Genomic DNA, 24,357 nt, shown 5'->3' on the forward strand with positions numbered 1-24,357 from the left:
TTGTGTTCCTGTCGTCGGCTTGGTTGCAATGCCCAAATAGCTCCACTGCTATCCCGTAGTGGCTTGCGAGCTCCGGACCAATCACATCTCGCACGAATAATGAATCGCGGAATCCAAGCAATATCTCCGCCGACCATTCCGCCAGCCATTCTTGCAAGCACCGCAACGGCACACCACCCTCCTGGCCCGCGACATTCACATAACATGGGCGCGTCAGCATCAAAACCCGCTCGGGCCGCAGCCTCAGCGGCCACCAGACGACAGTATCCCATACAGCCTTCCCCATCAACAACCACCTCACATGCCCAAGAACCCACCGCCCCGAAAAGAAAAGCGGGACCAGTCTACCACTCCAAAGAACAGGCCAGCCGGACAAAAACCGAAGGTATACACAAAGATAGACACACCAGACTCCCGGACTTCACCCCTACCCACCCCCCGAAGCCCCGAAAAAATAACGAACAATCTAACACTCAACAGCAATCGACCTCGACGCCCGCGACCCACACTTCGCCGCCTCCCTCCGCTCGATAGGCCCCGTAATCCCCAACCCAACCCTCTCTCACTCCAGCACCTTCAATCGTCCGCCCGCCAGCACCACCAGCACTAGCATCAGCAGCAGCTCCTCCTCCTCCTCCTCTTCCACCTCTTCCTTTTCCGCAACCCCCTCTCCTCCCAACCCTGCCATCCAAATCCTCTCCGCCCGCTCCAACCTCGCCAAATTTGCCGAACAAGAACTCGAGTCCTTCGGCAAACAGAGCCACGCGGGCCGTCAGTTCCTCGACGTCGTCACCATAAAGCAGATTCTCGGTATGAGGGACAGGGAGGGGATCGGCCCGGACATGATCGAGAGGCATTATAGGCTAAAGGCGGGATTGGTCGGCAGATTAGGGGCGAAGGGGGTTGTGGGCGAGGTTCGATAATGATAATCTTTTTTTTTTTTTTTAAAAAAAAAAAAAAAAAAGGACACTCTAGGAGCTGCTCTGAGGTGGTTCCCAACCGCCCTTCTCTAATCTGTTGGGGATTTCTTTGCATGGGTGGAAATATTTGGGCCTTTTTGTATATTCCATGGATATGGCGATGGTGAAAGGCGCAAAGGTGATTTTGAAACCATCTCTATTTTACGCAATCATAGGCGCGATTGTATCTATGTGCTGTACGATATGGAGTCCATTTACGTCCCGATCTGCCAAAGGTGGAAAGCATACATTGAGCAGCTAACAACGTGTAATTGTCGGTGAAAAACCGTACATTGCTTCCATTTTCATGCAATTATATGCTACACATCAAACACTTTTTAAATCGATGCTCCGCCTAAGACTTGAATCCGTGTTGACCATGAAACTCTGTGAAAACCAGTGTATTCCAATCGCAATGCCATAAGCAAGAGGCTTTTCAAAAGTTATCCAAAATCCATTATAAAAAGGTACAATTTAAAAGAACATATAAGCCAGGTTTCATACTGCGTAAGAGTGAGATGTCAATTTGAGAACAGATACAAATGAAACCACCAAATTCACGGCGTTAAGATCATTAAAAGGTCAATAGTCTCAGATGTAAAACATCGAGTTTTCGAGGTTTGGGTGGATTCTCAGCTCATCCTCACTCGGACCCTGTCCAGTTTGTCCAGAAACAACGGTTTCCGATGGACTTGCGTCAAAATAGCTGCTGAGATAACGTCGCGCACGTTCGCAAGCAAGGTCAGCGTAGTATGCTGGCGGACAAACGCTGACCGCCTTCGTCGCACGGCCGAAGAGGTAACAAAGGTTATGAGTAAGATCCTCCAGGGCGTCGCTCGTCGCAGGTCCCGTTTTCCGTGCTCTAAAGATCTCATCCAAAATAACAAAGTAATGGGCCGGTTTGGCCGTCCCATGGAGAGCTGTATGGGCCTGCAAGTAGAAATCCCAATTCCGCGCCTCAGTGACTCCTCGGTCGACAATTGTTCCGTTGACTGGATTGGAGTTAGCATCAGCTTCGTTCAAAGTTACTGGGTAAAATCTCGTGTTATGGCGCTTGCCAACAACGATAATGGAAATCCGCGGAAGGTTCTTTTTTGTCCATGTTGCTGGATACAACCGTTCGCATGCTTTGCGTAATAAAGGCAGCTCTTCTTCTAGGACCCTATTATACTGCCCTTCGGATACTCCATCCCGATAAACGAGAAGATTCTCAGGTAAAGTTTTATTATTTCTCCTCTGCCAAAGTCGTAGGCGAGATTCGAGCATTTCTTGAAGTTTATCAACCATTTCTGCTTTTGGCTCTTGCTGCAGGCGGATTGACGCCGGCCATTGTGCCAAATGTTTATCAACGTTTGCAACCATGGCCGCGACACTTGGTGCTTGCGAAGACGAGCCGGGAGAAGGATGAGTGACGTCGATACCAACAAGCATAGTCTTGCCTTCCCCAACGACCCCCAATTTTGAGGAGTCAAGAACATGATTCGTGCCACCGAGCTTCAAATTGAATTTCAAGGCGACATTCGCACAATATTGAATTCCTCGGAACTTATTCGCAAGCACACAGACAGTGTGAATTCCATTTTGAATATCACCCCGATACTTCACTCGGTTGTAAATGCTCGAGTCTTCAAGAGGTAGGATGACGAGCACAAATTTAACATACGGATGCCTTTCCAAAAGTGCGTTGAAGGCACGATCAACTTTGTCAGCAAGCGTCTCAGAACTATCTTTATCGTAGAAACGCTCCCCGAACCAGACTGGTGGAAGAGGATTCGAGACCTTGAGTCCGTGATTTCCAGCGGTTTCTATAAATTCTCTGATCTTCTCCGAGATATCTTGATCGGTTGCGCCTGGAAGATATAGGTAGGTCCACTGCGATAGCGTGGAGGCCTGCGGGAACTTTACACCTGTTAAATTCCAGCTTGCTCCCTTTGCATATTTTGAACTCTCTCCATAACGAATCACAGGTCCTTCCAAAACACGGCCATCAACCGCAATCAAATGGGGGCTGATTGAGAGACCCATGTTTGTCTGCTCAAGATATTAGTACCATACGCACGATTCTAAAAGGCTGTAACATGGCAAAGACGAAATCCAAAGAGCTTACCAGCACTTGCGGAGTATTTGGAGTGACGCCAATTACCTGGGTACCCCTCCCGGTGATGGATTTCGCATTCTCGTAAGGTGGTCTTACGGCAAATTTAATCATTGCCCGCGATTGCGTTGGAGTTAACTTGGTATTCGAAGGCTGACCTTCCTCGACATAGCAAACTTCGCCCGGTAGATAGCTTGGGTTTTGCTTGCTACCAACATTGACAACAGGCATTTTTAAGTCCATCACACTGACATTGTGCACACGGCTGAAATACTCATAGACACTGATATACCCGTGGTCAGGGGCCGCCCCTGCTTTATCTTTTTCTTTGCCTTTGCCGCGTTTGCCTTTCTTACCACCTTTCCCTTCTGATTGGCTTTGGCCTTCTTTAAGAGGACCTTTGAGGTAAAAGTATACCTTGTCTGGGCCAGCTGCGAAGTGTGCAACACGCGGAGGGTGTTCGAGACCACGTCCGTCACCTGTATTCGCGAAACCAGTGATTGTCTTCACCCTTGGAATTCGTTGATTTCCTTTAACTTTCTGAAGATGTAAGAGTTGAACTCTCTTGCCTTTCAAAAAAGTTTGTAGCCTCTTATCATTCCCGCCTATAGCTGTGATAACCATTTTTAACGGACCTTCATTTAAGCAAGCAATGTGTTTCACTTGTACATTCACAAGAAGTCGAGCGGTGGCAGCACGCACACTAACGAAGTAGCCTCTCAAGGCTTCAAGGCCACCTTGAAGATTCGATTTCTCGGCGCTCGGTCCCAGTTGAAAATGGCGGTTCGCGCCAACGGTGAGAATATTTCCCTTCGTCTTCGGGGAATATCCCACGACTATGTTCAGCACTTGAAGGATTTCCTCCTTTCTATCATACCTTTCACTTAGGTTCGCAGACGACAAGTAATTGAGGATGTCCGCCACACCAATGGATCCTGTGGCAAGGACACGCACTTGATAAACATCTGGATCGGCTGGCGGCGTATCCTCATTGTCCGCGCGATATGCGACATCGAAAACCTGTGACTCAAATTGAAGCGAATCACGGCAGACGAGAGTTGCTTTGAAATCCGTTGCAATACGACCACGGAATTCCTGGAGATGATCCTCCAGTAGCAGCTGGATGATTCTTTTCACCTTTTTTCCCTTTGGTTCAGGGCACTTGCCTGGAGCCTTGATTTCAATGTTGTAGCGGTAGAAGGCCGTATTCTGCTTGGCAACCAACTGGAAGTAATTTGCCCACAGAAGAACATGTCGACCTCGGGTTCCATATCCTGGGCGAAGCGGAAATTGGCGATCCAGGGAGAGCGCCTCCAGCCCTGGCTCCCGAACTTTACTATTATACTTGTCCTCTATGGTTTTTGTGCCTAGATCAAGTGTTGGCGCAACGGGCGGGCTTTACACATGGTGAGCAGCCGTTGCGTGTTCCCATGCTGGGTAAAGTTGAAGAGATAAAACTTTGCCTACCTGAATACTTGCGGTTCAGCGTGTGGGCGACCACGACCACGGCCTCCTCTGCCACGTCCGCGGGCCTCGCCACCCCCCCGTGAGTCCCCTCGACCCCCGCCGCGACCTCCACCCTGACCTCCACTAAAGCCACCACGGTTGCCAGGGTGGTCTCCGCCACCTCGGCCTCCACGATAGCCTCCACGACCACCCCGATAGCCACCTTTAGGCGCTGGAGAAGACATTGCGGGAATGATAGATAAGAAAAACTAAAGATTCGAGGAAGAATAGAGTGCGAAGGTGTAGTGAATGGGAAGAGCTAAGAATTGGTGATGAGTACAGATGGTCTCTAGAATAAGATTGCTGTGGGAGTAAAGATATGAGTTGCTAGAGAGGGTGAGAGCGGACGGGAAGCTGAATTTGTACTCCAGGAAACCTGGCAACAGGGAAGGAAATGCCGGGCGACGTGAAAGAAGAAGGAAGAAGAAGAAGAAGAAGAAGGAAGAAGTGGGTGATGAGAGCCAAAAGACACTGGAAGGTGCGAATGAAGCAGGCAATTATGCGCTCATAAGCTTTGTGCGCGTGTGTTGTGTGTTATGTTTGTATATTTTGGGCCTGCTTTGTAGCATAGGAAGGAGCAATGGCTCTCGCACTCACAGGCGATTGCCAAATAAAGGGAAGTATTTAGATCTTGGTAATTGGAGTAAGCGCGATGGTAAGCTTTTTATCATGAAAAACTGGGAAGGGAGGTTCACTTTAGCTAGTGGGGCAGGAGCTGCCCAACCCCACATGGTCACTCCCGAGTGAGTATAAACAAAGGGGGAAAAAAAAAACAAAACAAAAAAATTAATAGAGTACTCTGTACGGAGTACCCCATACGGGAGTAAATGGCTATGGGGTGCCCCATCCTCCGGACTCTGTATGTGGCGTTTGGGTACTTGGCGGAGCCCTCAAGGTTGGTGCGTAAAAAGTTAACTTCGCATGCTGCAAAAGAGAGGTCACTTTCCATTGTTTAGTTACTGGTCAATTGACTTTTTCAAATCAAAAACAGGTCGCGTCCTGCAGAACAAGGCTGGGGAAACTGCACTCTTACCCTGTAATTACCCCTCCAATTTCCTCTTATCTCAAGCATCAATGGCATCATCTGGCGTGGCAATTCCTCCCATCGTCGCCTATTGAAATTCTCTTTTTTATTGCTGTTTATTTTTGGGGCCAAAAGGAACCCCCGTTGCCACCTTGCAAGGCGAACTCAACAGGAAAAGGCGGGTTATTCTGAAGCGAAGCGCACGGAATCTTCCCTCTCTTTCATGCAAAGATGGGTTGAGAAGGAAACCTCCTATCCAATCGATGCAAAGGCGACAAGTTTTTTTGCAAACTGCGCCGCCTTTCCCCCAGTGGATTGCGCAGTGTCCTAGGCATCCGGACTATTTTAAAATTGCGGCACCACTGAGTGACTGGCACATATCCATCCAGATCGTTTGTTGAGGGGAGGATTCTCCGCGTATTGTCTTACCAATCCTCTCTTCTTCAACGGACAACAGAAGGTTCGATTGGACTGTCGTGTTCGTTTGTGATGTGGAGTCGTCGTGGGTGAAAGCGCCGGAAGAGAGAACCCCTGTCTTTTTTTTTTCTTTTTTTTTTCCGGCTCGTATCCCTGCATCTGCAGCACTCCTGAGCTCATGCAGCTCGAAAGGCTCCGCTAGACTCAAATTTGACAGTGAGCGAGAAACCAGATGACGCCATCTTCGCTTTGCTCGAGTATCCAATAAGGGAAAACATCCATAGAGAGTACTCTAAATATAGATACATACATACGCGCTTAAACAGTACATTTTCGCGTCGATCGTGACAACGGAATAGAGAGAACTCGAACGGAGCACGCAACAGCAAATGAAATGATAACAAAACGCCCGCCCCCCCGTATCCACCAGACAAATCCCAAACCGTTAATGATAAGAATCGCAACAACAACAACCTCCAGTATCACCATGCAGCATGTCCCCCATCGATTCTCAAGTCACTCCCAGTCATGAAACTGCTTGCATCGCTGATTAAAAATACGGCTGCGCCCCGATATTCGGCCGGGTTGCTCAGCCGACCAAGCATATTTTCCTTGGGCCACTGGGTCTTGCGTTCTGGATATTCAAGGAAGAGTTGTTCGACCATAGCAGTGACGATATAGCCGGGGGATATCGTGTTGACACGAATTCCGTGCACACCCCATTCGGCGGCAAGGTTTCGACCCAGCTGGATCACGCCAGCCTTGCTCGCGTTGTACGCCGGACAAATCAGACCCTGCTCAACGTGGGAAACGATTAGCTGTTTGTGATGTTTGCATATGGGTTAAAAAGGGTGGGGTAGGAATCCCAGATCGGGAAAGGATAGGCGGGGAAAACGCACTCTGTTCGCAACCTTGCCGCTCATGCTTGCGATCATGACAATGCTTCCGCCGTTTCCGAACCGAATCATCTGTTTTGCAACCGCCTGAGCAGTCATAAATACGCCCGTGATGTTCACCTCGAACATTGTGTTGGCGTCCTTGGCTGTGTATTCCAACGCGGGTGTCTCCTGTTGGATGCCGGCGGCTGCGATCAAGCCATCCAGACGGCCCTGTTCATTGGCGATGTCTTCGACAATTTTGTTGAGCTCCTCTGCATTGCGCACATCGATCTGGCGATAATGCAATTTCGTTCCGAGCTCCTCTATGGCTCGCTTCTGGATACGATAGAAGTCTGGTGACTGATACGAGATGATCGTAAGGGCAGGCCACCACGAAGCAGGGTCTTTACATGGTATAGAGTAGAAACTTACTGGCTCCTCAAGCCTGTCGAGCGCATAAACAGTAGCGCCCGCTTCCAACAACGCCTCCGCCTGGGTCAGACCGAGGCCCCTTGCGGCACCGGAAACAAGGACGACTTTGTCGGTGAGGATGAATTCGGGGAGTCTTCTCTTGGTTCCTAGGAATAAGGGCCGTTGAGACGCATCGATGGGGTTCTTTTCTTCGTTTGGTGGGCTGCTTGGGCCGCGGGGCGCCATCCCTGGTCTCACGGTGCCGTTTTGACCATGGTCTTCACAATCGTTTGTCATGGTGATATGCGAAACGGGCTATCGTTTACAAGAGGGAGAGCTGGAAGTATATAAAAGGCCGCTGGGTGCTGTTGCTTCCAGTCTTCAGTACCTAAGGAAGCGCGAAGCATTTCTCATGAAAATTTTCTGAAAACTAGAAGCCGAGTGATTTTGCTTTTTTTTAATATATAGAGTGCTCCCGCTGATCTCCAGGCTATGGTCGCCCATGGCCGGATGACAGCTTGAGTGGGGTTTGATGCCAATAGGTTAGATCATCGACGACCATTCCGAGTCTACGCTGCTCGGTATTTCCCAATTAGATGTATCGTGATTTTGGATCGCGCCTGGCCGTGGTTGGTGAGAACAACTAGTTCTGTGGAACTTCCAATAGAGCGCGAATGATCCTGTGTATACGCGTGCGCTCGTGCTGGGGGGCATGGCTCGGCACCCATGGGCTAACTAACTACGCTGGACCCCGTAGGTTGGTGGCGCGACCAACAACCAGCGACCAGCTTCAGCTCGTCAGATGGTCTCGTTTTTCTTTCCTTCTTTTTTTCCTCTTCGAACAAGCATCCCGCTTCGTGGTTTGTGACAAACCTTGCGGCCAGTGAGACAATAGGCATTCGGGGGCGGAGGAGTACACCAAGGCTAGTGCCGTTTCGTTTGCGTTCACCGGAATCGGAGGATGCATTCAGCATTATCGATAGCGCCAATCGATGGACGGAGGTCAGATGAAAGCGATCCTGATTAGGTCCCGTCAGGCGTCATAGACTCCGATTGTAAAATGGATGCCGAGAGCTTGAAAGCCTCATCGGCCAGCCTTGGCGACACACACGATCTTGGTCTTGGTGGTCGTCGTCGTCAGTGACACGGAGTCGGGAAGCCAGGCTATCGGATATCCAAATCGGGTAAACCCGAAAACGAGACAACGCGGAAGCTCCGATGAGGTATGGTGGGGAGTGGTGATCTTGGGTGTCGCACTCAGAGAACAGTCGCGAATAACAGGATGTCGCAGCTATCGCTTAAACGTTGGGCGAGCATCATCATTTTGCTGGTGCGAATTAGTATCCTTATGACTCGAAAGTGGTGTTATGATTCTGGGGCTCTAACTAAGGGGCGACTAACATTCGAGTTGTTGTCGAGGTTCGATCCTCTTCCCGGGAAATGCATCGGCGCTGACTGTCACCCACGCCCCTCTTTCGCCGGCCCGAGATTTCTGCATGGAATTTCGATAGAAGCGCTAAGTTAAGTCCTTGGGGGAAGTGGGCCAACCCGCAACCTAGAACCTTGAACACTACCAACGCTGTGGGGGGGAAGTCTCTGCTTGTCCGCATGTTTTTTGTTTAGGCTGAACTACACTCTGAACTGCGAGGCCATCACCTCCTTGCATTGGTGGCAGAACGATCTAGATTGCGTTACCCTGGAGTAAAGCTCGGCTTACACCGGAGGCCCCTTTGGAGTCTCTTGTTTGTTTGCCGCCTTAAACTCGCTTTGATAAGAGCATAAATCCCCCAGTTTCTACAGCACTCGATGAGATTCTAAAGATTGGATGATTAATTCCTTCCTCCCCCTTAGCTTTCTCCAGGACAATGACTCTTCCGGCCGCTTATGCCCCACGCGTCTGAGGGGAGGGTTCGGAGATACAACTAGTGTGGTCATATTTAACAGCGCTCAGATAACGATAGATGTCCTCACGTAGTCTTCAAAAACAATCATTGGATCTATCAAAGACTTCCGTTGCTTTTTTTACGCTCCGAATCGATGTGTTCCTCGTAGATGCCAAGGTCCCAATGTTTAAGAGCAGATATGGCATGGCTACTGCGTTGGACTTTCCTGTAAGGCTGAAATCCAGCTCCGGCCCACGAAGAGTGGTAATGTTTTATCAAAAGCTCCTGTCTCCCTGGTGGCTGGTTTTTGAAGGGCCCGTCTGACACCTCCCTGCCACCCTCAGCATCAGAAAAGGTACGGCAAGGGATAGAAATCTGAGCTAGTGCTCCTGCTACCTTCAAGAGACTTTGTGTGGCCACATGGAAATGCCAATTCGCGCCCCGGATCCCCTAACGAGGTGTTTAATTATCAGCCACAAGGGACACAATTTCCCCCGGGAGTGAATGTAAGGACCCATTTATAGGGTTAAATAGCATTACCTTGGTGTGTAATTTGGGTGAGGAAGTGGCTTCAGCCCTGCTCCTTTTTTTTTTTTCCCCTCTCCTCGAACATCCTACACTTAAAAGCCCAAAGACTAGAAGTAAGGTACCGTATTGAATTGCGAATGTATAGCGCTCGTCAGCCTCCAAGACCGTCGATCGAAAAACACCCAGAATCCAGGTAACTAGGAATGATCAGAATCCCCATTAGCTAACACAAACGCCACGAGGAGACATGTAGCCACGGCCACAGGTGATGCTATTTTCCACCTAGGTTTCGCACCAACCATCGGACAGCTTGCAGTCAACTGCAAGTCCAAGGAAGTTTTCTCTTCTTTCGAGCTCCTCGTGGCAACAGAGGAAGATTCATGGAGCAGGAGATCGGGAAGAGGCATGTAAGCTAATTATGTAGAAGCGGATTCAACAAACCCATCATCGAGGGTCAATCTTTGAACTTTTGCGGCTGTTGGGCTTGAGAGCTGCTTTGGTGAACATGGGATAGAGGCCGCGTTAGTCGGTGAACGTCAGTAAATCTCATCCGATCTCATTCGAAAGTTTCGTTGAGATTGAGCGAAAGTGTTTAAAAGTCTTTTGTTCTTATTTTTGAAACGCCATGGAACCTCTGATCTCGGTCCGTGTCCCAGCCGCTAGTTAAATTTTCTTTTCCTCTCTTTGTCGTCTTCTTTTTCCTTTTTTTCTTTACTGTATCGTTTCTTTTCTCTTTGTGGCGAGGGCCCGGGGGGCATGCTCAAACGGATGGCTAACGGTGGATGTTAGTCCCTACCATGGTTGCGTCTCCGGAAGGTTGAAGATTCCATCAATATGATATTCGGGCGAGGAAGGCCACTTCTCTCGGGATTGGCTCGCGGGTTTTCCGTCGATCATCCCAAGACAACAATCGGGGGCTGTGGCTTATTTTCGGAGCTTTTGCCCAACTCATGCCGTGATGTGTCAGTGAAACAAAACAATTGCACCGAGGCCCACGTGCTGGTAGGGCTGGATAACTGCCGACGAGATCGCCCCTCACTCGACGCTGCGGTTCCGAGTTCGGAGTACAGAGGATTTGCCGCCTTCGCTGTGGCTGCGGTGGCTGGAACAACGGGATCTCTAGAAAGATCTGCAGTATGAGAGGGGGTACCTCATATTGCTTTGTCGAAAAGCACCGAGTTTGCCAGCAAGCTGGAGAGGGGCAGGGAGCGCAGCAGCGCTCCGTCTGTCAAATTACATGAGCCCGATAAGGGCTAGAGTCAAAAAGCAAATGGGTATGTTGTGTTTACTGAGAGATTTGTACAGTATTCGTTACCCTCTCAATAGTGCATGAAATAGGGAATCATAGCCAATCCGGCGCAGCAGAAGCGTGGTCTTTCATGGGTGAAAACCCCCCGTCCGAGTACCGAGCAGAAGAGAGTTGGGGGAAAGTTCACTATGTACCTTCGCGCAACCGAAACATCCGACGACTCGTGGCCGATGGCGCAGGATGACATACCGCTGTGACTTGTGTGCAGGGATGGGTTGACAGCCACTAAACTCATAACTAAGTCCGGCGAAAACTTTCCGAGATGCGTTGGGCACAAGCACCGCTGCAGGCTTGCGCTGTCACTTCGGCGCCCGGCTGGGGAATCAGGGTCGTACGTAACTACTGTGTGGCATAACTAACTAACTAGTTAATGCGGCCTGTCTCCCTCTTTTTTCGGTCGTGGTGCCCCATGGCTATCGATGTACCGTGGGATGTACGGAGTATGGACATAACTACAACAATATACCCTTTATTACTTGGTTTAACTCCCTCCCTCCTCCCCCCTTTTCTTGGTATAGCTTCACTCCATTCCCAGACACGTCCAACCGGTCTGAGGAGCCCTAAAGGCTGTTTCGGTTTAGCTTTCATGACAGACCAGCCAACGGCCCCACCAACAGCTCCTTTTGCGGTGATTGTTTAACTTGTTCAAGCTTTTTTGCAAAGTTCGGAGTTTCTGATGGAGATGCTGGTTCTTCAACGTTCCTCCCGCGTGGAGGAGACGTTATTTTTATTTTTGCCTTTGGTATAATAAGAAGACATTGTCTTCCGCATCTAGAATGCTGTCTGTCGCTTTTTCCAGCCTTGTCAGCCACTTGCACGGCTATGATATAGAACCTTTCTGTTGTGCTTCTTTTGTTGCTGATTCCAATTGGCATAAAGCGTCATCATGAGACCTATCGGGGCCGCTGTCAATGCCCTCTTAACGGCCGCTCTGCTTGCAGGTTAGTTCTGTGACACCTTCGGGGATCTACGACCAGTCAAAAAGAAGAATCTGACGTCAATGGCCAGGCACGGCTGGGGCATCCGCAATTCCATTGGATTCAAACGTACATATCCGAGCTCTGCCTAATGCTCCGAATGGCTATACTCCCGCGAATGTGCCTTGTCCCGCCAATCGTCCGACTGTTCGGAGTGCCGCCAGCGTTTCTCCGGAAGAAGCCCGTTGGCTGGAGAAGAGAAGGAAGAAGGCCATGTCGGCACTGGCTGGCTTCTTCGGTCATGTATCTATCCCCGATTTTGATGCAGTGGCCTATATCGGGAAGTATGCCGAAAATCTTGCTCAGCTGCCGAACATTGGGATCGCCGTGTCTGGAGGAGGATATAGAGCTTTGATGAATGGTGCCGGCGCCATAAAGGCGTTTGACTCTCGTACCGCGGGTTCGACATCTAAAGGTCACCTCGGTGGTCTTCTGCAGTCGGCGACCTATTTATCAGGTTTGAGTGGCGGAGGATGGTTGGTCGGCTCTCTGTATTTGAATAACGAGACATCCGTGGATGCCTTGACAAGTGGCATGGAGGGAAAGGCATGGGACTTTCACCGTTCTATCTTTCAGGGCCCCAAATTCACCGGTTCCACCTTCCTAGACGTCCTCCGGTACTACGCGCAGCTTCAAAGCGCCGTGGCTGGGAAACAAGACGCCGGATATAAAGTTTCTATTACGGATTACTGGTATGTGGTGGAAATTCCTCTTTTTTCATCTTCAACTAAAATACTGATATCAGAAACAAAAATGTAGGGGGCGCGCTCTCTCCTACCAGTTTATTAATGCAAAAGAAGGTGGTCCTTCATATACGTGGTCTTCGATCTCACTGAGCTCAGATTTCCAGAATGCTGAATACCCAATGCCAATCATTCTCGCCGATGGACGGAACCCGGGAGAGAAGCTTATCCTCGGAAATGCTACTGTATTCGAGTTTAATCCGTGGGAGTTCGGTACTTTTGATCCAACAATTTTCGGCTTCGTCCCTCTTGAATATCTTGGCTCCAAGTTTCAAGGTGGGGTCCTTCCTAGCAACGAATCGTGTGTCCGCGGCTTTGACAACGCTGGGTATATAATGGGCACATCTTCTTCACTCTTCAATGAATTTGCCCTTCGTCTGGACGAGGTCGACATACCAAAGTTCATCAAAGATGAGCTACGAAAGATTCTGAAGGCCCTTGGAGACGAAAATAATGACATCGCAGACTATAGCCCTAACCCGTTCTATCAATATGCGACCGGGACATCTCCGTTCGCTGGCGTTCTATCTCTCCCCCTTGTTGACGGTGGAGAGGATGGTCAAAATATCCCTCTTCATCCGCTAATTCAGCCGGCGAGAAAGGTTGACGTGATCTTTGCCATCGACTCTTCTGCAAATACCAAGAACAATTGGCCAAACGGAAGTTCCCTAGTAGCTGCTTATAAGAGAAGTTTGGACCCGTCTGGAATTGCCAACGGAACATCGTTCCCTGCAGTGCCGGACGTAAACACATTTGTGAACCTTGGGCTAAATACGAGGCCCACATTCTTCGGCTGCGATAGCTCGAACACCACCAAGCCTACCCCTCTCGTTGTTTATATTCCAAACTATCCGTACACGACCTGGTCTAACATTTCCACCTTTACCCTAGCTACCCCGAATGAGACTCGGGATGCAATCATCAAAAACGGCTATGATGTGGCTACCATGGGCGGCACCACCGGAGAAAAGGAGTGGCCCACCTGCGTTGGATGCGCTATCTTGAGTCGGTCGTTTGAGAGGACAGGCACCGCGATGCCGGCTGCCTGCCAGGAATGCTTCAAGAAACATTGTTGGGATGGAACTGTCAATAGCGCCACTCCGGCGGACTATGCCCCGAGTGTGGGACCACCCAGCGCAGGTGCAAAGAGCGCCGCATCTGCTAGGATTCGCGCCTCTCCAAGTAAGCACAGTGTTGTTGTCTTTTCCGTTGTTGTTCTAGGCATTGCGGCGTCTTGGTGATACTAATTTCCACCCAGTGATCTAGCTTTCCTATATTTTCCTTTGGCTCCCTCTTTTGACCCCCGCATCTAGTTACAAATTTCCTATTTTCATCTCTCCTCTACTTTGAATTCTTTTCCTCTTGATCGGATAAAGGGGCTCGACACGGGATTTTAGGTTTCGCTTCTTCGGATATATACGCTGGGGGGGAGGGAGCTTCACTTTCTTTCAGTGGGATAAAAACTTTTGGCTACGCTCCTTTTGTTTGTTAGGTTAATGCTCCTAGGTAACAGGCTCAAGGCTTTTCAACTGCTTTCTTGAGAAATGGACGCCCTCTTGAGCGTAGTTCTATGGATGGTGAGCCCCTAGGGCGACCCTACGCCAAGACCAGCCAGATCACTTACTCTAGTTATCCGTTTCCCCGGCAACCGCTGAACGGCGACAAACAACAAACACAAACTCGGCTTCGGCGAAACGACCGACGACGTCGCTCAACGCTCACCTCCAGATCTCCAGCTCTCCAGCTGTCCATGTCGCAACTGTTGCATCTATGCTACTTGTTCTAGTTCGTGTCCTAATACATATAGCTAATTATAGCTAGCTCTTATTCAATTCCATTCGAGTCCTTCAGTATAACTCCATTTAGTATGCTCGAAAGCCCGGAATCCGGTTGAGATTCAAGTACAGCGGTGATAGTGAAAAGACCGTCTTGGACGGTACTTCCATACCAATTTCCATCATTAAGAGCTTTAGGTCGACAATATGGCTCGAAGAGCACCTGAGTTACCTTCCCCTCCGAAGCGTGTCACCCGAGCGAGAACGCGAACCGTGGCTGAGAAGGAAGAAGCTAATAAAGAAACAAACAACGCGATGGCTGCTTCGACGTCGATCACCACAGCGCCGAAGAGAGGAAGACCACGAAAGAATACAGCGGCCGTCGAGGTTCCGTCAAAGCCAACCACCAAACCCGCTGCGACTGACACGCAAGGGGGTGCCGCGAAACGACGAGGACCCAAAGCCAAACATGTCCAAGTACCGGTCGACAACGACTCAAGCGACGATGAAGTTGATGTTGTTACTGTTAGAACGGCAGCTAAGCCTCTGTCAACCAAGACCTCAACTTCGTCCTGCACAAGGACCACACGAACGAGGAAAGAAACTCCCCTCTTGCCCGAGAACAGTGGGCAGAGTGAAGACGACGATGATGAGCTTGCGCAGCCCCGCCAGCACAAAGGAAAAGTCGTCCGATCGAGAAAAACAGCGACTTTGGCTTCTAACAAAGGCGGGGCATCATCTACCGAATCCGGAAATCAGGCTATTGCTCGCCGAGGAAGAAAGGCAGCAAACGCAGGTGGTTCATCTCGGATGAAGCAATCCGTAGCCGCCCCAGCACGGACAGTTTCTACGCGGAGCAAGCCAACCACCAACGCTCCCAAGAAAAAGGTCGCCTTCTTGGATATGACAGAAGATTTTGATAAGGAGAACCAGCCTCTACCGCGCGAAATGACTGAGAAACAGAAGGGTAAGGCCGCACTTGGCTTAAAGGCCAAACCGGTTCGTCGGCCGGTTACCCCTGTTTCCCGGGACGAGGAGCAGGTCTCCAACGTCAAAGCACAGGTTAGAAAAGAACCTCTATCGCCTAAAAAGCCAAATCAACTCGCCAGAACCAGTCCTTCAGGCAGTTCGGACGGTGCCTTCAGCGCCGCTAGCTGGACAGAATCGGCACCTTTGTTGAAGACGCCTCAGAAATCACCGGTCAAGCTTCCAACTTTGCGTCCATCTTTGGCATCTCCGGCGAAGAAAATAGATTTTAATGCCTCCCGAAGATTAACCGAACCGATACCTAGAGGAAAAAATCCAGCGGTTGATCAGGAAGATACGATGACATGCGGAAGAGAGTTGATGTCCTTGAAAGACTCGATTATGATATCCACTCCTGCGCGCAGACCCCCACCATCTCCTTACAAAGACTCTATCAAAGAATCGCCGAGAAAGGCCCCCATCATGCTTGAACCAATTGATAGTACTCATCACCAAATGTCAGCCGCTCTTAAAATATCTCCTCTGAAAGCATCCGCGATAAAGCCAAAGGGTATGCCGATTCCTTTGCAATGGTCCGTTGCACCTTCGGAGTCGCCGATAAAAGAAAAGAAGTCTTTATTCCAATCTCCGGCGAAACGACTGATATCACCATCCAAGAAGTTTCCACCCATGCTCGATGGAGAACACAGTGAGTCGAGTGTGAACAACATTGGGCAAGATTCTTGCTCTGAATTTCGGGCTTTAGACACTCAATTTGGACGGCTGGGACAGGCCGAAAGTGGCGAATCAAACAGCCCTGCCCGAGAGGACATGAATGACGACGTAATGGTTGATGAAAATGAGCCAATGTCCAACGATGACGACCAACTTCAAGTGTCTGATATGGCAGAAGTTTCCCGAAAGCTGGACGTTCAACTATCAGCCCATATGCAGGATCCGTTTATAAGTCTAGGAGACAAATCCAACATTTCTACTCCAGCGCGTGGATATGAGGTTACGAGCGGAAATTCCAGCATCAGTTCTATTAGACATTTTTCTGGTGTTCCGCCTCCGGCACCGTCACCTCCTGTTTTCACATCTTATTTCCCTCGGCTGGATTATCGTGATGACCTACCTGATGAGGAATCAGACGATGAATCCATGATTACTGTGACCCCCAGCAGAAGTCCAGCTAGGAGGCAGTCGATTCGTCTGGTGAATGGAGCGGACAGTTCTGAGAACATTGGATTTACGCCGTTGGCAAACAAACTTAGCCAATGGAAGCCAGATATTCAGGAAAGGAAGTATCCAAATCGCAGGGGAATGTTTTCAATCGGTGATGAGGAGCAGCTTGATGCAAAGAGTGCTCGCCATTCGTTGGCCATGAGGCACCTGATATCTCAAGGCCCTAGAATCACATCTGTGGTTACCGAAGCTGAAGAAACTCTCTTTGAGGGCGAGACAGCTATACATGAACCTGATACCACCATGGATGGCGATATGCCGAACGGTGATGATGGCAACTTCACGATCCTGGAAGACTGCGATGAGGATACTCTGACAGCCTTTCCTCTGGAGCATAAAGTGGACATAGTAGAGGATGGAAGTGAAGATTTGCGAAGTTGTGTGGATGAAAATATAGCTCCTCAGGAACCAACTATCACAATCAATGCTGCGTTTTTTGAGACAGCACAGCATGAGCCCCAAGCGCACAGCCCTCACCCGATGCTTCCTATGTCAGTGACACCTGTGAGATCGGGTCCACGGTATACACGCACTGTTCATACAGTGTCTAAAGTACCTTTAAAGAGTGAAGACGGGTCTCTAAAAGTTCCCAGAAAAAGAACTCGATCCTTTTCGTCTGGGGCCAACTCGTCGCCACCATCTACCCCAATCGTCACGAGGAGCAAAACTCTACCTTCACCGCGCAAGGCTAGAAGCCCATTGAAACCATTCATTCCCGTTGAAGACGAACCTGATGCCCCTCCTACGCTTGCACTGCCCGAAAGACCGAAATGTGCACCATCCTCGACAGCTTCTAGCCCATCTAAATCGCCACGCAAGCAGCCTCCAGGGCATGATGGCGTCTTACAGGGGGCTGTGGTCTACACAGATGTTCATACAAAGGAAGGAGCTGATGCAAGTGGCATATTTGTTGAGCTTCTTACTCAAATGGGTGCCCGATGTGTAAAGTCTTGGAACTGGAACCCAAGGACAAGTCTCTCCCCTGTGGATGGGGTCGAGCCAAAGGAGAGCAAAGTAGGGATCACCCATGTCGTTTTCAAAGACGGCGGAGTACGAACGCTAGAGAAAGTTAGAGAAGCTAACGGTGTCGTGAAATGTGTTGGGGTCAATTGGGTTCTTGAGTATGTCCTTCCCCACCTTTCCCCTGAATTTTCAAGGATGCAGTGCTAATTCTATCCCACCCCAGCTGCGAAAGGTCAAACAAATGGCTTGACGAGGCGGAATATGCTGTTGATATAAGCATGCTTCCGCGTGGTGGACAGAAACGGAGAAAGAGCATGGAGCCGAGAGCCCTTGGCAATGTCAATGGTACCCTAGTGACACTAGATTGCTCTTCTTCGTCTTCGGGTAGTGGCCGCTCCAGCGTCGACCCGGAAACAATGGAAGAGTTCATGAGACTCTCCCCGACGCTCACACCCCGGTCTTCACGAGATAGCTCGGTAGATTCAGATTATAACGACTCAGAAGACGTGTTGGCAACTCCCAAACCCAAGCGCCGGCCACGTTCATCAATTGCGCCACCTGAAACGCCAGGGTATTCCTATGATTACGATCCGTCTACGTCGATGTCACCAACCACGCCATACTATCTATCTCAAGGGGCAAAACTGATACAGCAGACTTGTCCGCCAAAGCAGTTACGTCAGGGGCTGTTTCCCGTGGATGGAAATAGTGAGGAGCAAACCGAATCGTTGAGAATTCGACTCGACGCTGCAAGAAGGAAGAGCTTGATCTGGAAACCCAAAATTGGAAGTCCTTTAGGGCGGCAATTGTGAGAGGTCGCAGCTAGATTTTCCTTTTTTTTCTTTTTCTTTTTTTTTTTCTTTTTTTCGTTGAAGAATACCCTGTTTAATGTTTTGAGTTATTGGGGTATAACTTGGTGTTTATGGCTCTAGGTTGGATTTTTGGGAGCATTGATATCCGATACGTTGGGGGGCTAATTTCGAGGTTGTATCCACCAGCACAGGGCGGCCAAGTATTCTAATAGAGATGCATCTGGCGGTGATGTTTAGCTATATTTACTTTTGTCAATAATGGGAAATAGAATTTGTTCTATTGAAGCTTATGACTATTCTTATGCCGAAAAATGAGCTTTCCTAGACGAAATGGTAAGAAGGAGCCCGAAACCTGTACTTAGAGGCAGAACCTGTATCCTTTTTGTTTGTTTTAAAAGATTGTGCTTCAAATGGTATTCGCAACCGGCTCATCCAATTCTTCACGGTAGAATCCGGCTACCAAAAATGCCAATTCCAAGGCTTGCTTTTCGTTCAATCTCGGGTCGCAGAACGTCTCGTATCGCTCGCTCAGGCCGTCTTCAGTCAAACCTGCTGCTCCGCCTACACACTCTGTTACCGCCTCTCCGGTTAATTCGAGGTGCATGCCTCCGAGGTAGGAGCCAAGAGAGCGGTGGATTTCCAGGGCCTGCTTTAATTCGGATAGGATATCGGTAAAATGTCTGGTTTTCACCCCCGATGGAGTCGCACGGGTGTTTCCATGCATAGGATCGCACTGCCAGACTGGTACGTGCCCCGAGGCCTGCACGGCTTTGATATGTGCGGGCAGATACTCTGCGATTTTTGATGCGCCGTAGCGAGATATTAGAGTGACTTTCCCGATTTCTCGGGAGGGGTTGACGATGTCGAGGAGGGAGATTAGTTCGTCTGGTTGCATGGTAGGCCCGATTTTAATGCCGATTGGGTTGGATATACCGCGGAAGAACTCAACGTGCGCCCCGTCAAGTTGGCGGGTGCGATCACCGATCCAGAGGAAATGGGCGGATGTTGCGTAGTACCCAGTCGGCGAGGGTCTAGAGTGCATGCTGACCCGCCGTGCGGTGGTGTTGTCCGACCCTGGAAGAGCTATCGCGGGGTGTTTTAAAAGTCTGGTTAGGCTTTGTTCGTATTCGAGCATGAGACCCTCGTGGCTGGCGTAGAAGTCTACGGTTTCAATGCCGCGGTCGGTATCAAGTCCGACCGTTTGCATGAAGCGGAGAGAGTCTGTGAGTCGGGAAACTATTCTTTCGTATTTTTCTTTGATCGCTGGGGTGGTGATGTGTCCTAGACCCCAGTCCAGAGGGGAGTGGAGATCCGCAAACCCAGACGAGAGTGCACTGCGAACGTAGTTGAGAGTCGCCGCGGAATGGAAATAGGCTGAAACCAGCCTTGACGGGTCAGGTTTACGAGATTCGGGCGTTGGGTCAAAGCCATTGACATTGTCTCCGCGGAAAGATGGCATTGTTACGCCATTTATCGTCTCACAGGGGCTTGATCGTGGTCTAGGAAATGTTAGAAGCCCGTCTTAGGTCAAGATAACAAAGGAAAGCCATACTTTGCGAATTGGCCAGCGATCCGTGCGATGCGAATAACTGGTTTATTCGATCCTAATGCCGCCGATTTAGCTAATATTCTTCCCTTTATCGGACGAAATATGCTAGCAGCAACTAACCCCAGATCAAAATCAAGCTCATTTGCAAAATCAACTTGATTTTGGATTCGATCATATCCTGGTTGCAATAGTCAAAGAGCTCAGCACAGTCACCACCTTGAAGGACGAACGCTCTTCCGAGCGCCGCATTTTTCAGACTGTCTTTAAGATTTGCAACCTACTGAATGATTAGCAAACGTCAAGTAGCGAACGAGGAGAGGTAAAAGCAGTCAATGATGCATACACATACCTCGTAAGGAGTCACCAAGGGCGGTAGTCTCTGCAATTTCTGCAGAGCAGCCTGAAAGCGCTCCTTGTCTTCATAGACAACCTCTTGCTTTATTGGCTTTGAAGTCCAGGCTAGGATATACAGCAGCAAGGTTAGACACAAGAGTGAACTACGGAAACACGGGAAGCTGTTCTCTTACACGATGGAGTCCAGTTGTCGTCCATTTTCAAGTTTCCCTAACCCAAGCCTTGCGCTTAGACACCCCTCCAGCGGGGAAAAAAAAAAAAAGGCGAGAATCAAAGAGAACGCAGATGAAGTGACACAGACGGAGTCGCAATGTATTCTTTTTTAGAAAATTTATGATTATAAACACGTTTACATCCCCTTTCAAAGTTTCCGGCGTCGAGAATGCTTCACCGTCCGGCCGCGAATCACCAATGACTCATTCGAGAGTTATTTGATTCGGGGCGGAAAAGAGTCTTCAGGTTAAAAATTTTTTTTTCTGCGGCTTTTCAACCCCTGCACTTGTCAACGCAAAGGCGCATTCGATGTTTGCCCGTCTTGATATGTGGCCCAAGTCGAAATCTAAGGCAAAGCTGATGAATGATTTGAGAGGGACACAGAAAAAGTCAATTTCGAGAAAACTTTCCTTGCGCGCGCACGCAGTAACTTCGTTAAATTTAGCTACACCCAGGCGAGCACTGCTCGCTCCTCGGCGGCCTCTTACGTTGTCTAAGGCTTTGCGTTAAAATTGCATTGATAGTTATTCAAGATATAACTCGCGGATCAATGGCAGGGAGATTTTGAAGATTTCCTGGTCCTTGATGGCATTCGTCTGGCGCGTCTTACATGTCACGGCGCCTTTTGAGAAGAATTTCTAAGTCGCATTGATGCCGATGAGTAGCGGTTACTTGGGAAGTTATATTCCTGACGGTCACGATGCATGGCAAAGGGATTCGAAAGGTCACACACATACGAGCCCCAAAGCCAGCTCGGACCAAGCCATGTGTTCTGCACAAAAGTTGCCTTTCTCGGGCAAAGGTGAATGACCAACGGCAGCAGGTCACTAACTAGTTCTCAGGCATGGGACAAAAGGGATCTGGCGATATCCTCTAGCCCCCTAAATACTCCGACCCTTGCACGAAGTAGTAGCCTTTCAACGAGGCTATGCGAAGCTCTCAACTTTCGTGAGGTTATCTATTTATTTATTGTATCCGCCCCTTGTTGGATCTTCTCATTGTCCCATTGCTCCCTCGCCTTGAGCCTTCGGTGGCAGATTTCTTATCCAAAGCTATATCTTTTACTTTACCATACTTGCCTTGCCGGTCATGCCATTATTGCCGCCTTCGCTCGCACCAAGGGCGATAATATCGCTACAATCCTCAAACTTGTCGCACACACTCGGCCATGGCCAGCTTACTCGCATGGTAGCAGCTTCGGGTTTCCGACAGCGATCATTACGTCCCCGCGGCATGCCGCATTTTCGATGCATCAACGAGCAACGGAACGGCAATGCCTGGCCATCGGACACCACAAACAAACCGGGATCTCGCGCCACCACAGCATCGATGCCCCGGGTGCCCATTCTGGATCAACTAGGAGCTTCACGCCCCGTTAAGATCACGATCATCATTTGCCTCTGCATCTTCGGCACCATGGAGACCGTCTTCTATGCCAAAGCCGCAATGCGCTATTTTTACCCTCCCGAAGAGCACCAGGGTGAAGAATCGGATTAAATCCTACAGAGATGTAGACGGTATGATTACTATGACTTCCTGTCAGTGTTATCGCCGGGGCTGAGATCGCTTTGGCTTTAGTTCCGAGCCTTTTGAGTCATGCTAGCGCGGCGCCTTGGGAAGCAAAGAAAAGCTCTCAACCTGGGATTTACTTGAATGTAGCAAAAATTGGGCGACGTATTGGTATCACCGGGTTCTACCTTTCTAGCCGTTTTTGATGATGGTTACTTTGTATTATAGAGTAGGTTTGGTTTTCGAGTTGGATTGGATGGCTTCGCAATTCCACTCCCTCAAGATCTCCCGGCATGTCCCGAAAAGTCATGGGATGTACTTCAATTCTGTAGGGAGTACTCCGTATAGGCGTCGGATTGGGACAGAGCGCACATGTGGAGTATGTTGCCGGGGGCCAGATCGCATGGTCTGGCATGCTTGGAGAATCCAATCAACAAGCATTTCGGATCATATGTTCTGTTGGTGGTGAGTTGGCTAACCAACGCCATCACAGCAAGGTTGCCGCAGGGCTACATCCAATAATTCATCAGGGCCCTTTTGCTCCCCTGAAAAGAAGTTCCAGCACCATCAGAAGATCATACTGTGTTGATGGAACAATCTGATCACTGAGATTTTCTCTGATTTTGCGGTCAAGCTGTTTAGGATGTGCACCATAAAAGTGCTTAGGCTTAGCACAGGCCAGCAAACCTTGTGAGGTTTACAAAAAAATAATCTCTTCCAATGCATCTGGAATCACCAAAGTCATCTTCTATGATAGGGAGAGTTGACCTCATAACTAGATTCTCATTAGATGCACGAGCATTTGCTTATTTAAATCTCCGGAAATCATCCTGAGTAAACTTAGGCGGTGGAAGAGAGCGTCGTGGACAAGGCAAATCTTTGATTTATTTCCTCCCGGATGTCTGGTATGGCTGGCATTCGTCCATTCGGGATACTCGTAACCGTCACGATAGATGATATGGCCAATTAAAATGCTGATGGAAATTATGGTCGTAAGATTAATAGTGGTGCTTGTACTCCGTTTATGACCCAACAGCACCTTAATGAATAGCAGATACAATGACTTCTCGCTGTGCTCGCGGTTTGCGTAGTGTTCTTTGGTAACTCCTGTGAGGGATCGACTCTTTTTTTTAGCTCTGGTGTCGGTCACATGACTGGAGATACGCCCGGGACGCTTTCGGGTAGGTGTTTAGGTACATAACTGTTGAACGCGACGGCCCCACGGCCTCTTGCGCAGACGACGTGAAACCAGTACGGAGGAGACCACTGACACAATGGCGGAACCTCTGCCTTCGGCCACACAAGCAGCCAAAGCTGACAGCGCTTCAACCGCGCCCGATGACCTTCCCGCCAACGCTGAAGATCGCGCCGCTGCAGTCGCTCTCTCTTCTCTCAACACCACCACCGCCGCAGCCACCGAGGATGCACAGACGGGGGTTGCTCTCCCCTCGAAAGCCGACCAGGAGGCGCTGGGCAAGGCAATGAGTCGGCTGGAGGCTCTTGCGAGTGCGACTGGGAAGGCTGGGGCCAGCGCTCCTGCGGCCACCGGTGCAACGAAGAAAGATACAACTCCCACCGGAAAGAAGGAGGAAGAGAAGGTTGTCAAGAAGCCTGCAGTGAAGGTCAAGGCGGAAGATGTCAACATGTTGGTGAGTAACGGTGTCGCTTACACTTCTCTGGCCAACGCTCTTTTTCTTCTGGCTGGAATTTGGTTTGCTCGTTATTGGATAACCAACCTTGTTTCACCGCGAAATCTCCAACATATATAGGTTGAACAACTTGATCTTGCTAAACCAAAAGCTATTGAACTGTTGAAGACACATGAAAACGACCCTATCAGGGCCTTGCGTGCGTTTATAATGCCGCCTACATCTCCTGCGTGAAGTCCGCCAAACCTTGCCTTGTTTAAGAGCAGCTTCGGATACTCGGGAGGTTTTGGACTGCATATCTTTCCAGGCCATATGGATGTAAAGCGTTGAAGTGCTCTTGTGACATTAAGGAAGTATGCTTCAAAAAGTATGAGGATCCACCAGGTTATCTCTCCATTGCCACCCCACAATCCACAGAGAATGCTCGGCGATTAAAGCACTGGCTTCGGATTTAATAGCATATATGCGCGGATGGATGTATGTATGTATGTATGTATGTATGTATGTATGTACATATAACCTGGATTGGATATATGTGTGGATCACATATACCAAAACATGCGATCACAAAATCAGACGTCTTTGACAGGGT

General features: G+C 49.4%; 8 protein-coding genes across 8 annotated transcripts; 5 read left to right on the forward strand and 3 right to left on the reverse strand.

Moving 5' to 3' along the window:
• Nucleotides 1-99: 99 nt before the first annotated feature.
• Nucleotides 100-1,215, forward strand: D8B26_004518 (uncharacterized protein; the record flags this gene model as incomplete). Its single annotated transcript, XM_066124512.1, has 2 exons — nucleotides 100-385; nucleotides 481-1,215. The coding sequence occupies 2 exons, from the start codon at nucleotides 100-102 to the stop codon at nucleotides 921-923; spliced, it is 729 nt and encodes a 242-aa protein (XP_065980593.1). The 3' UTR covers nucleotides 924-1,215.
• A 234-nt stretch (nucleotides 1,216-1,449) lies between these two features.
• On the reverse strand, nucleotides 1,450-5,148 carry D8B26_004519 (uncharacterized protein). The gene is made up of 3 exons (XM_003065038.2): nucleotides 4,522-5,148; nucleotides 3,067-4,450; nucleotides 1,450-2,990 (listed from the first exon to the last, which is right to left on the reverse strand). The coding sequence occupies exons 1-3, from the start codon at nucleotides 4,743-4,745 to the stop codon at nucleotides 1,551-1,553; spliced, it is 3,048 nt and encodes a 1,015-aa protein (XP_003065084.2). The 5' UTR covers nucleotides 4,746-5,148; the 3' UTR covers nucleotides 1,450-1,550.
• A 1,165-nt stretch (nucleotides 5,149-6,313) lies between these two features.
• On the reverse strand, nucleotides 6,314-7,587 carry D8B26_004520 (uncharacterized protein; the record flags this gene model as incomplete). Its single annotated transcript, XM_066124513.1, has 2 exons — nucleotides 6,314-6,795; nucleotides 6,901-7,587. 2 exons carry the CDS (start codon nucleotides 7,585-7,587, stop codon nucleotides 6,484-6,486), a joined length of 999 nt encoding a protein of 332 aa, XP_065980594.1. The 3' UTR covers nucleotides 6,314-6,483.
• A 4,309-nt stretch (nucleotides 7,588-11,896) lies between these two features.
• PLB1 (Lysophospholipase 1) lies at nucleotides 11,897-14,265 on the forward strand (the record flags this gene model as incomplete). The annotated part of the gene is made up of 3 exons (XM_066124514.1): nucleotides 11,897-11,951; nucleotides 12,019-12,679; nucleotides 12,747-14,265. The coding sequence occupies 3 exons, from the start codon at nucleotides 11,897-11,899 to the stop codon at nucleotides 13,969-13,971; spliced, it is 1,941 nt and encodes a 646-aa protein (XP_065980595.1). The 3' UTR covers nucleotides 13,972-14,265.
• A 447-nt stretch (nucleotides 14,266-14,712) lies between these two features.
• D8B26_004522 (uncharacterized protein) lies at nucleotides 14,713-18,728 on the forward strand (the record flags this gene model as incomplete). The annotated part of the gene is made up of 3 exons (XM_066124515.1): nucleotides 14,713-17,837; nucleotides 17,903-18,487; nucleotides 18,683-18,728. 3 exons carry the CDS (start codon nucleotides 14,713-14,715, stop codon nucleotides 18,726-18,728), a joined length of 3,756 nt encoding a protein of 1,251 aa, XP_065980596.1.
• ARO8_2 (Aromatic/aminoadipate aminotransferase 1) lies at nucleotides 18,602-21,020 on the reverse strand. The gene is made up of 5 exons (XM_003065042.2): nucleotides 20,568-21,020; nucleotides 20,390-20,499; nucleotides 20,161-20,317; nucleotides 20,044-20,095; nucleotides 18,602-19,990 (listed from the first exon to the last, which is right to left on the reverse strand). The coding sequence occupies exons 1-5, from the start codon at nucleotides 20,590-20,592 to the stop codon at nucleotides 18,898-18,900; spliced, it is 1,437 nt and encodes a 478-aa protein (XP_003065088.1). The 5' UTR covers nucleotides 20,593-21,020; the 3' UTR covers nucleotides 18,602-18,897.
• Nucleotides 21,021-21,696: 676 nt separating this feature from the next.
• D8B26_004524 (uncharacterized protein) lies at nucleotides 21,697-22,104 on the forward strand (the record flags this gene model as incomplete). Its single annotated transcript, XM_066124516.1, has 1 exon — nucleotides 21,697-22,104. The coding sequence occupies one exon, from the start codon at nucleotides 21,697-21,699 to the stop codon at nucleotides 22,102-22,104; it is 408 nt and encodes a 135-aa protein (XP_065980597.1).
• A 1,088-nt stretch (nucleotides 22,105-23,192) lies between these two features.
• D8B26_004525 (uncharacterized protein) lies at nucleotides 23,193-24,235 on the forward strand. The gene is made up of 2 exons (XM_066124517.1): nucleotides 23,193-23,765; nucleotides 23,934-24,235. Exons 1-2 carry the CDS (start codon nucleotides 23,391-23,393, stop codon nucleotides 23,997-23,999), a joined length of 441 nt encoding a protein of 146 aa, XP_065980598.1. The 5' UTR covers nucleotides 23,193-23,390; the 3' UTR covers nucleotides 24,000-24,235.
• Nucleotides 24,236-24,357: the final 122 nt, after the last annotated feature.

This window comes from Coccidioides posadasii, chromosome 2 (genome assembly GCF_018416015.2).
Source record: "Coccidioides posadasii str. Silveira chromosome 2, complete sequence".
In the NCBI taxonomy this organism is placed as follows: domain Eukaryota; kingdom Fungi; phylum Ascomycota; class Eurotiomycetes; order Onygenales; family Onygenaceae; genus Coccidioides; species Coccidioides posadasii.